The sequence below is a fragment of the Dermacentor variabilis genome, chromosome 9 (genome assembly GCF_050947875.1).
Source record: "Dermacentor variabilis isolate Ectoservices chromosome 9, ASM5094787v1, whole genome shotgun sequence".
Taxonomy (NCBI): Eukaryota; Metazoa; Arthropoda; class Arachnida; order Ixodida; family Ixodidae; genus Dermacentor; species Dermacentor variabilis.
In genome coordinates this window covers 66,980,959-66,993,265 of record NC_134576.1, presented here as the reverse complement: position 1 = coordinate 66,993,265, position 12,307 = coordinate 66,980,959, and the positions used below count along the sequence as shown (strand labels likewise).

The 12,307-nt window shown below is 46.8% G+C and overlaps 1 protein-coding gene across 1 annotated transcript in view; it reads right to left on the bottom strand.

Annotated features, from left to right (window-relative positions):
* Positions 1-12,307, bottom strand: part of LOC142558391 (uncharacterized) — a 45,826-nt gene extending 33,519 nt beyond the window's left edge. Inside the window, exons 1-2 of the mRNA XM_075670532.1 lie at positions 12,214-12,307; positions 370-565 (exon numbers count right to left, since the gene is read on the bottom strand). Coding sequence (XP_075526647.1) covers positions 370-562 — 193 coding nt within the window. The 5' untranslated portion in view covers positions 563-565; positions 12,214-12,307. The remainder of the gene's footprint in view (positions 1-369; positions 566-12,213) is intronic.

Sequence of the window (12,307 nt, the reverse complement as noted above, 5' to 3'; positions counted from 1 at the left end):
CATTAAAGACCCTAGACGCAGCTTTGTGTTGACTAGTACGTGCTGCGCGAAAGTTTTTCTGCGCATGAAGAAAGCCTCTGAATAAACGCAGAATTGGGGCGCTACTGGCCGGTTGAGGCACGTTGTCGCGTAATGAACGCGACACGTAGGCTAGGTGTTGCGCTACTGAGGCGTTCAGCCATTTTTGACAATTGAGAGGTGCAGCTACGGTTGCTTGTCACAGTTCGAATACTTTCACTCAACGCTTCACAATCTTGGGTTTTGGACACCTAACGCAATGAACCGTTCGCAGAGTTGTCCAGTACTGAAAAGACTAAAGGACATTTGCCTAGCGAAATGGAAATTTTAAAAAGACAAGACAGTAGTTACTGAATGCGACGGGTCGAGCCCCGGAAGAAGTCCTGGGTCTTCTTGTCAGAGCACTGGGAAAGAAGAGGTCGTAAAGTAGGCGAATTTGGTTCCGCCTCGGACGGTACCGCTCGCATTTTTCGCTCAGCGTATCGATGTATACAGGAGTGAAAACGGTGCCTGTGCCCGTTGCCCACGGTGACGGCGGGGCCATTTTCTGCAATTGAAGAGAACAAAAAAAAATAAGAACGCCGCGTAAACGTGCTTTGCAATTGCTGCAGGGGACTGCCAGCTACTGCTGTGAAGGACTACCGGTGGTTATGCTGCAAGCATTCACACAGGATAGTAACACGCCCTATTGCACAAGACGCGGTTATTTAGAGCCTACAGGGGTAATTTTCAACATCTGCAGATTCGAACATCTGCTATATAATACTGTCCCCGGTATCGGCTTACATTGTAATGAACACTGGCCTAATTCGGCCATGAGCATGACGAATGTATGGCAACGACGTAGGGACGACACGAACGAATGCCGAAGGCATACCGAGATAACGATTATGAAATTAGGATAGTTTAACGACGACTAGAACTGGCAGAACTTTCCAAGTTAATCAACAAGCGTAAGACAGCGGACATCAGGAACTATATTTTGGATAGAATTGAACAGGCTCTCAGGAACGGAGGAAGCCTGAAAACAGTGAAGAAGAAACTAGGAATAGGCAAGAATCAGATGTGTGCGTTAAGAGACAAAGCCGGCAATATCGTTACTAATATGGATGAGATAGTTCAAGTGGCTGAGGAGTTCTATAGAGATTTATACAGTACCAGTGGCACCCACGACGATAGTGGAAGAGAGAATAGCCTAGAGGAATTCGAAATCCCATAGGTAACGCCAGAAGTAAAGAAAGCCTTAGGAGCTATGCAAAGGGGGAATGCAGCTGGGGAGGATCAGGTAACAGCAGATTTGTTGAAGGATGGTGGTCAGATTGTTCTAGAGAAACTGGCCACCCTGTATACGCAATGCCTCATAACCTCAAGCGTACCGGAATCTTAGAAGAACGCTAACATAATCCTAATCCATAAGTAAGGGGACGCCAAAGACTTGGAAAAATTATAGACCGATCAGCTTACTGTCCGTTGCCTACAAAGTATTTACTAAGGTAATCGCAAATAGAATCAGGAACACCTTAGACTTCTGTCAAGCAAAGGAACAGGCAGGATTCCGTAAAGGCTACTCAACAATAGACCATATTCACACTGTCAATCAAGTGATAGAGAAATGTGCAGAATATAACCAACCGTTATATATAGCTTTCATTGATTACGAGAAAGCGTTTGATTCAGTCGAAACCTCAGCAGTCATGGAGGCATTACGGAATCAGGGTGTAGATGAGCCATATGTAAAGATACTGGAAGATATCTATAGCGGCTCCACAGCCACCGTAGTCCTCCACAAAGAAAGCAACAAAATCCCTATAAAGAAAGGCGTCAGACAGGGAGATACGATATCTCCAATGCTATTCACAGCATGTTTACAGGAGGTATTCAGAGGCCGGGAGTGGGAAGAATTGGGGATAAAGGTTGATGGAGAATACCTTAGCAACTTGCGATTCACTGATGATATTGCCTTGCTTAGTAACTCAGGAGACCAATTGCAATGCGTGCTCACTGACCTGGAGAGGCAAAGCAGAAGGGTGGGTCTGAAAATTAATCTGCAGAAAACTAAAGTATTGTTTAACAGTCTCGGAAGAGAACAGCAGTTTACGATAGGTAGCGAAGCACTGGAAGTGGTAAGGGAATACATCTACTTAGGGCAGGTAGTGACCACGGATCCGGATCATGAGACTGAAATAACCAGCAGAATAAGAATGGGCTGGGGTGCGTTTGGCAGGCATTCTCAAATCATGAACAGCAGGTTGCCACTATCCCTCAAAAGGAAAGTGTATAACAGCTGTGTGTTACCAGTACTCACAAATGGGGCAGAAACCTGGAGGCTTACGAAAAGGGTTCTGCTGAGGACGACGCAACGAGCTATGGAAAGAAGAATGATGGGTGTGACGTTAAAGGATAAGAAAAGAGCAGATTGGGTGAGGCAACAAACGCGGGTAAACGACATCTTAGTTGAAATCAAGAAAAAGAAATTGGCATGGGCCGGACATGTAATGAGGAGGGAAGACAACCGATGGTCACTAAGGGTTACGGACTGGATTCCAAGGGAAGGGATGCGTAGCAGGGGGCGGCAGAAAGTTAGGTGGGCGGATGACATTAAGACGTTTGCAGGGACAACGTGGCCACAATTAGTACATGACCTGGGTAGTTGGAGAAGTATGGGAGAGGCCTTTGCCCTGCAGTGGGCGTAACTAGGCTGATGATGATGAACGACGACGTGCGAATGACTACTTCGGAGAAAAACCAATGCCTGACAGCGTACGCTGGCAGTTGGAAGATTTCATACCAAATGACGATAGAACTGCAACGTCCGTATGAAAAAGAATGCATGACGATGATGGCGTAATCGAAACAGAATGGCGACAGCCTTATTAGGACAGTATGTCGAAGGAACGAGGAAAGCAATTTGACGAAGATGGCATGATGACAGTGGTATGAAGGCGATGACACGGCGAGGATCGGAAGACGACACTGGAATAGTGACCGTGTAGGAACAACCATGAGAAGACATTCGGCGGAGCAAGGTAGTAAACAATATGGGTAACTGGTAAATATGGTACGGTAAAGATGGATTGATGCGTAAAGAATGCCGATAATTAGAAACAGGTTTGATGATCCACCAAGCTGTTACATTGCACGTAAATGTGGATACGAAATCCATGATGTCATGAGAAACATGAAACTTGCGTATTTTAGTGGCACTCGCAGATCTGCTTTGGTGTTTCTTAGCTTAACTTTATGCAAACGCAACGCAGGAACCGAAGACGGAGGCAACTCTTCCAACAATTAGCCGGTGAAATATGCCACCTTCTGCGAGACTTCAATAGTGAGGTCATTCATATGTCTACGTCAGGGTGTCCAAGGATTTCGCGAAATTTGTCCTGATGTGGCGGATTTAAAGTCAACGATTCAGCGTGGTATGCAGGGATTTCCAATTGTAATTATTCTAGACACTTCAATACCTGAACCTGTAACTTATGCTTTGACCCGTTAATAATGAAAGCCACGAATTTTTACTGGACTAAATTCACTTTTTTTCTGATTTTGAATTTTGTCCCCCATAGCCGCAGGAGATGAACCGGAAGTGCTGTGTAAAAAAAAAAAAAAAGAGTGACTGGATGCAACTGACACTAAAAACAAAAATCGATAATACCACTTCATGTAACCGCGCGAGACTTCGCCTGTTAGTTTATGTTTCAACAACAGACCACTAGGCGCGCCGGTATAAATGTGAGTATCTAGTTTTGCTGGGCCCAAATTGCGTCAATGAATGAAACATTTAACCGATGATTGAGACAGATTCTTCACCGCCACGACGTGGCGACATTCTCGTTTCTTTATTGCAATAAAGATTCCAATGCTGCATGCACCTTCTGGCACCAAGGTCCGGGTGGTCTTACGCCAGCTGTTGCCACTGCACGTGTCGCTAGGCATGCAGTGCTCGAAATCGTGACCATAACCTAAATCAGTTGCACACCCGTCAGAATATTGATTGCTAAACATACGATAGAACGCGACCACTTTCAAAGGATTGCCGTAAGAATGTGTACTTCGGTAAGTTAAGAGAAGGCGTGGGTTTGCTCAGCGCGCTCATTTTATAGCGAAGCTTTGTATTGCTAGGCGAAACGAAAATCCGTCTGTCCGCGCCCCCACAGCAGTACGCATCGAAGATTTGGGACCGACGCAGTACAAAGATGGAATGGTTTAACAAATTCTTGTCCTTGTGGTCGCGGAAAAAAAAAATATTGGTCGATTCAGGCCCGCCGAACACTTCAGAAGAAGCTTTAGCTCGGGTGCTTCTGTCTAGATACACGCAAAAGGAGAATGTTTTTCTCAGCAACCACTGCACGAAATTTGACGAGGTGTGCGGCATTTGAACGAAAAATTTAGGATCTAGTGAGTGGTTGTTTCGAATTCTTGATGCAAGTCGTAAATTGTTTATTAACAAGCGCCAGATATCGAAACTTTTCAGAAAACGAGACTAATTTTTACAATTCGCAAGTGAGACATGACATATCACAATTATGTGAATTGCATCTAATAGCGCATGTAAAGCGGACAAAATTGATATGAGACTCATGAATTTAAAATAAATTAGTAATATGGAAATACAGGTTATGCACTAGCCTTGCAAACAAGGTCTCAAATTCACGTAAGATATAAAATGACATCGAATTCGTTCGCTTTCAGTTATCTAACGGATGCCGCTTACATAACCGCAATAGCTTCTTGATTCATAGCTATAAGTTGTAAAATTCGGGCTTTTGTATTCAGCAAAGCGTCGAATTTGTCAATTTTCAGCAAGCTTCAGGCCCCAAATCCAAATTCCGCTTCCAATTACAACTAGAATTTTACTTTCTCAAATGGAACGAATCTAATAAAAATCTGTGCAGGCGCTCTCAAAAATACGTTTTTGCGTTTTACGTGTATTTGAGTAGGCGACGTCGCAGTTGGGCCCAAGCTAAAGCTTCCTCTTAAGGTTTTTGCCTCGTCGTAGCTGCTCATATTGTGCGCTTAGAACTCATGAATAGTGGTTTATGTGCTTTCCCCGAAATACTTGCGAGCCGCTCGAATAGTCACACCCGCGCGGGAGACAGAACTACCAGAGAGAGCCCCCCCATTATATATCGTAACATGCGTATCCATGATTGCGTGACGCGATAGAACACGTCTCTCCTCAGCTATAAGATGCACGTGCTCCTTTTTCCATAAGTAAATGAGGTCGCCCATGCATTAGGGGAAATCCTTGAGGGTACTTTAGTCCTTTCAGGCATGGGTCCGCGGTTTAAAGCTTCAAGTATGCCGGGCTTGCTTTTGTTGTGTGTAAGAAAGTTGGCGCCCACGTGATAGTTCGATTGCTGGCGAAGGATTTACTATTACGTAGCCGAGGTCCTGGCAGGGGAGACTTGACGCTTGACCTTGAACAAGGTGCCGCCGTCGCTCAAGAGCTGTGCCGAGTGGCGACGCGGTGAAATTGGACGCGAGTAGCCTGTGGGGTTGAAACCCCGCAATGAAAAAGATCAGTGAGAAAGAGTACAATAGCACACATAATGTACCGATTGAAATCATCCAGAATGGCTGGGAAAGCCACTGTTATGAAGGATGCCATAGCAGAGGCTATGAATTCATATTGAGGAGCTGCGTTTCTGGATTGTAAGCCTCTCTGCATACTAGGTGGTGCATTCCGCCTATTCGGAATGCGGCTGCGAAGCAAGGAAACAACCCTCGACCTCGTCTACTGCAGCGCCATAGCCACTGCGCTAACGGCGCGAAAATTACAAGCTGGAAAAAACTGCGAAATGCCAATGCTCTGACGCGAAAACATGCAGAAGTGAAACGTGCATACATGCGTCGTCTTGAAACGTTGCATAAAACTGGGCGAGCACAGAGCTGTGAAGCACTCGCATCAGCTATACTTTGAATACGAATGCGGGCATGAGTGTCTGTTGCACGTCGGTACGAGTTATAAAATTATAAAGAAGCTTGCAATGATAGCTTCTATACGATACGAAAAATCCGAGTGCATGTGTAAGCTGCTGGAAGGGCTACAAAATGGTTGCAAACCGTTACGAGGTTAAGGCCGTCTTGGTATGGGTGAAGGAACTCTCCAGCATGTGCTAAGCTGTGCTTAGTTGCACGTGTAGACAGCAAGCTGTGTTGGGCATAGCATTTGCCAGATCAAACATGGGGAAAAATTCGTGCGGGGCAGAGACCATCTTATATTCCGCTGTCATTCGGAGCAGGTTGTATCGCCTATATGTACGGTCCGATGTATGGTTTGAACATTGCGCCGTTTTGAAGACCACAGGAAAGTCACATTTGGCATCGCATTGATCAGCATGTGGTTGTAAGCTTCAATTTGATTCTACGCACATGCTTTGGAAGAACAAAAAAGCTCATCGCACATTCGGAGGCACACCACATTCAAAATGTTGCGACAATGTATTCACTGAAGTTTGCTAGCGCTCCAAAGAAAAACAATTACAGTGATCTGTACATTGATTGAATCCTTGCAATGCTTTCTCGGGTAGGTTTTCATTAGGTGTTTTTCGGGAGTCCGGTGAGGGTTTATGATGAAGTTGATACACTTATCAGCAATAAGCCTTCATGCGTGAGTCATGGTTCGTGCTGTGTCATGCTTCCTTCATCTGGGCTATTGTTGGTATTGCTAGCAAAAGTAGGCTTGTTCTGCGAAATATTGGGAAAATGTTGGGCAAAGAATGGCAGAGCAAAGTTCAACGGGGTACATTCATTTAAATGACCATCGTGGTAGTGAATGACGGAAAATGCCGTTAGCACCGAAGGCAGAAAGTCTGGTGCTGAACAAACTCCTTTCGTGACCGCTCCCTAGAAAACGGCGCGGTAAATATTGCGGGGAACAAGAGAGTAACTGGTACCGGGCCAACAAAAATTGCGGTGCGACTAGTACATCACTCGTTTACCGCTAATGCTGAGACGGCTGTACTGCAGCGAAGACTGCTACAAGATATTGCATAGAGCCTGCGCAAGTGAAAAATTATTAGGGAAGGTACATGTTCTTCCAATCAATATAGGGAAGGCTACGAGGGATAGAGACCTTTGTGAAGGCTGAAAGACGCGGCGCAAGCTGGTTTGTCATACATGAAAGAAACATTGGGTACGCTCTCTTTTGGCAACAAATCTCCTTTCACGTCGTTTTGTATGAAGTATCTATCGTTCGTATCTATCGTTCGAGACCTTGTCTCGAAACGGCTTCCTCGGCTCGCTGGACGGCCCAGAATTGTGCTGTCTGGTTAGAGCTGAGCAGTGCGGTCTTGCAGCGCGAGCGGAGGCTGGCGGTAGAAGAGACGTGAAGAAGTGTATATGTCTGCATACATGGCGTGCATGAGTCTGGAGTTTCTGTAAGAATCCGTTCGCGATTCTCTGAAGTGTACTGCTTGCGTCCTGTCCAACCTAGCGTGAGGGAATGGGCATACGCGTCTTTGTAACTGATAGTATGTCGTGAAACCTTGTCATACGATGCTCCCATACCCAGACGTTTGCCGTACCCCGCGGGGGCTCTTCCTCCGAAGATGCTCGGTGAATAAGGCCTCAAGCAACGCGGTGAGCCGCTTCGTTGGGGGTGCTCAATCAAGTGTGCACCGGGAGCCATAGCAAATCCCTTCGGTTATCGAAGTCTGCGTCTGCCTGGTGTATGGGATGTCGCTGGAGTATGCGATGCGCCCCGTGCGAGATGCGCCAATTTGTAAAATTGCGAATTGCCGTTTGCAAATCGCAGATTACGTAAGTCGCTTTGGTTTGTGTGAGGGGCAAGTGCTATGGCCGCTTCCTCGGCTGCTGCGGCATGTGCCGTGTTCACGGTGACGCTCTTGAGGTGGTTGCGTCGGTGGCTAGTAACTACCGCCATGAAACTCTTCCCATCTCGATAACGGGCTGCGTCGGTGAAGACCGCCGCCTTATTGTGGGAGTAACTTTAGTTACTATGTTGTGCCCTGGCTTTACGTCTCCCCGTGCGGTGTTGGGGGTGCATGTTGCGAGGTAAAGGGGGTACGTATAGATTCTCCCCCCCCCCCCCGTATGGGGCTTGCTATTTCTACTTTGATGCCGTGCTGCGTGTGGCATGTGATATCGAGCTTTTCGAGCAGGTGTCTGTCCGGGCGTGTCTTGGGCAGGCGCTCGATTTTGTACACTTGCTGCGCCTACACGAGTTCCTCGAGCATATTGTGCAAGCCTACGGGCGGCAGTCCCAACGCACATTTGTAGGCCTTGCGTATGAGGGAGTTGAGCTTGTTTCTTTCCGCTACCGTCCAATTGTGAAACGGTGCCGTGTACTTTATTTGAGAAATGACGAAGTCTTGCATGAGACGCATGACGCTGCCTTCGCGCATGCCCGCGTGTTTGTTGGTGATGCGTCGAATGAGCTGCATCGTGCTGGTGGCCTTCGCCATTGCCGCCCTTGTGTTCGATTATCATTCCTAATACACGTAAGTCATCTACCATCGGGATGGGTACGCCGTTTGATGCCGTTAACTGGAGCTCTTCCTTTTCCGGGGGGGTTGTAGCCTTTAGGCGGGCGCCCCTTTCTGACCGGTCTATACAGAAGCACTGCGTATTTTTCGGCTGAGCAGGCGAGTCCCGGACCCACGACGTAGTTTTCCACGCATTGGATGGCCTGCTCGATCGTTCCGTCGCTGCCCGTTGTCGTCGAGATCGTATTATCCGCGTACAGCGTGCGATGTAGTCCTTTGATTTGAAGCAATCTGTCGGGTAACCCCAGCAGGACGAGATTGAAGAGCAACGGCGAGATCAACGAGCCCACTGGCAGTACTTGAGTAGGTAGGCCGAATAAATCGCGTGGCAGGGCTCTGTTAGTTCAACAGCCTGCGATAGGACTATATGATCGGGGTGCTGAACTCTGCATGCATGTTCTAGTTTGGGCCGTATTAGAGCTTAACAGAATAAGTTGTATAGTCACGGTGGCAGACGAAATAATGAAGGAATCCAAGCATGCGATTAGTTATTAGATAAAGTCGTCAGTGGCTGCACTAGCGGCATAGTCTGCAGGCAGTGTAGGCTGCACGCGAGAGAGACTTTCGCAGCCGAGCAACCTTCTTCGGCGGGTTTGAAAAAAAATATTTCGCGATCAGAGAACTAGCCGCAGTGTTCATTAGCATGACTGCTAGCCCGAGGCAGGATACGGTGGAAGCGTGAACTGCCCCGTACAGTACCTTACAGTAATTGCATTACCTGTCAACGATGATTGCCAGTGTCAGAATACCGGGAACGAAGAAGTGTACCACTATCCGAATAAGCCAGTCGTCAACCGCGTTGCACCAGGCTGAACTTATTTTTCGAACGATTGCTACTGAGACACGCGCTAATGCTTGTCGATATGCCCTTGCGCTTTCACATGAAGTTGCATGACATGCGCTCGAAAGAGCATGTGATCCAGTGGCGTGTTTTGAGGAAGAAATGGGTGGTAGCAGCGTTGGTGGGCCTTTAAAGCTGACAGTGTCTGGAACATGTTAGACCAACTCATCCAAAACGCAGCAATTCCGGAGAGAGCGAAAGCTAAAGAGAAAGCTAGAGGGCACGTGAAAGAACGAGTGCGGCCGAGTCTGGCCACTGACCAATCATGAATACGACAGTGCGAGCAGAAGAAACATTGTAGAGCGAGTGCTGCTGTTTACCGCCCTCGCAGAAACAGTTCCTGGATAACAAGACGATGAACATGAAAATTGCAAGCTACTTAAGTGTTTGTACACCCGCGTGTAGTTCACTTATTAAGAACCTGCCGTAGGGGCTCTGAAGTCACAGCATGCCAAAAGGCTTGTCCCGACAGACCAGAAGCAAACGCGAGAATTAACGGCGCGTCGTTGAAATGCTAAGTTGTACGGTGAAGCATCGACTGACGTTGAAGGGCGATGCAGATTGTAGCCTTATGTGATGAGTTCGAATAGAAAACGTCTGGTCAGTAAGAGTGCGTGAAACACAAAGGGTTCTGCTCTCAGAATATAAGTGAAGTGACGTTCCGGACCCAATGCGAGTGTGGCCGACAATGGCAGAATGGTTAGACTGCCAGCAAGGGGCGTGTAATGTTAAGAAACGCCAATTGTATTGACTTGGTAAGTGAGCAGAAGCCGTGGTATAACAAATTGGGACAACACCGATAAGAAAGACACAATACCTTTCTTTTGTTTTTGTTTTTTGCTGCAGTACTAGCGGTGTCAAGTAAACGTCAGTCGTAGAGTTTCGAGTTAGTTACGCAAGTTGGAAGCGTAAGCGTGCAAGGCGTCCTAAGGGATGCATGATGAGCGGCAAGCAGTGCATCCAGGTGGGTGCTGAAGGGTGGGGATGGATGTAACATGCACTTCCTCGTTTTAAATTGTAGCTGTGCTGAGAGAATAACAAAGCGTATGGCGCGAGCGAGAAAGAGCGTCAAGCTTCTGCAACATGAGAAACTGAGTCGTTAAGAGGTTATGGGCATCGGAGGGGGCATGTGTGCTTCCAAGATTGAAACGAAATGTGCGGCCCAAATGTGCCGTGGGAAATGGCAGGGAACTATAAATAACAGAAATGCACTACTACCACGACAAGAGAAAACCATTGCAGATGCCTACAAAAGGAATGTAAAAAGGAGCGTGGAATGGAGAGAATTTCTTTGTATCTTAACTAAAGAAGCAGCCACGCGAAATGCATTTGCCGTCACAAAACCCGTTAAGGTCTGCGTGCTGCAAAAAAGAATGCATCGAAAAATTAATTTTCAGGCTAGAATATGTCGATCCTGTGCCTGCTGTGTGTAAAAAAACATTTCAAGCCGCCAAGCGAATCAGGATTAGCGACTAAAGAAGTGCCGTGAGAAATAGAAAGGAAGTATGAAAGAATGGCTGAGTGGCATGGCCTGTTGAAATGACCAACTCTGACGCAACATGCACTGGCAGGAAACACCGCTTAGGGAACCCGACCCAACCGAGACAAGTGCTTGGAGGATAGCGACAAAAACGTCCATGCGAATAAATAAGCCTAAGTAGAAGCAGAAACAAAGGTATGCAAGCAGTAAGGGAAATATGATGTTGGCCATTGGGAAGCGACGCTTGAAGATTACTGCTGGTCGTGAGCATCAGAGCGTGAAAGGAGAGTATGAACGGGCGATCGAAGTATTGATATGTGCCACAGGCAAGTTTTTGCCGATAGGTATGCTACGATTATTTTGGCGTTGTTGCGAAGTGGCGCTAGTAATCGCCATTGGGAAGTACACAAACCAAAATAAGTTCCTCACCTCAAGGTTTCAGCACCACTAGGGCCATGCAGGAAAGCAGAAGAAAGTTCGCGCAAAAGGATAAGATACACTAAACAGCTCTTGTTAGAAATCGAATATTATTCCTGTGAATATCAGGAATTTTTTACAGCATCTGATTACTAGCAAAATGCTGTGGGAAGCGAAACATGGACCTCAGGCAGAGCCGCATGTAGGATCCAAGTTAACGGGCCGAAAAATCTAAGTATAGTAATATTGTTTCAACAACTTCCAAATGCGACCTGTGCAGTTTAGAGCTATGCTTTGTTTTATTCTGTAAACCTTTTTATCGCCGTTTCACACGCTTTCTTGCACATTCTCAGTGAACCCCGAGGCGAAGGTCAGCTAAGGTTCTCCAACGAGTTAAGCAGTTAGGGCGATCAATTCTAGATAACTTGACTGCGTTCTGAACTTGACCCGACACTCAGCGTCGGCTACAGGCTAGATTGCGTGAAGCAAGGAACGGCACAGATTCAGTTGTGTACAGGAGTTGGAATACACCTATTTGTGGTACTGAACGTTCACACCCGGTGCTCAATTATCTGAACCCGAACGCTGTTACGAAAAAACAGTGACTGCTATTGTGCAGCCTACTACCATATCATGGTCTTATTGAAAGGAAGTAGGCGTCATGGTTGTCCGGAACGAATATAGAGGCTATTTAGGAAAGTGCAATTTTCTTACACAGGAAAAAAAAAAGAACAAGAAAACTTCTACATAAAGTGCTGGAACCTGCACCACAGGAGTAGTCAGCGTGCCGTTCGCGTTACCTTTGCGGTCTAGTACACGTGCTTTTTATTCATGCTCAAATCCAACCCGGATCAAGTCAAAACAATAAGATGGAGTACTATATACTCTGACATATTGCTAAACTGCCGCTACTTCCTTTCGCGTATGGTCATGAAAACCATGCTCACCTGCAAAAGGCGTGGGGTGCCTAGATCCGCTGCGACGGGGCTCCGTAAATGTCCGAGCGAAGGACGCACACTCCGAATGTGTAGAGACGGTGCC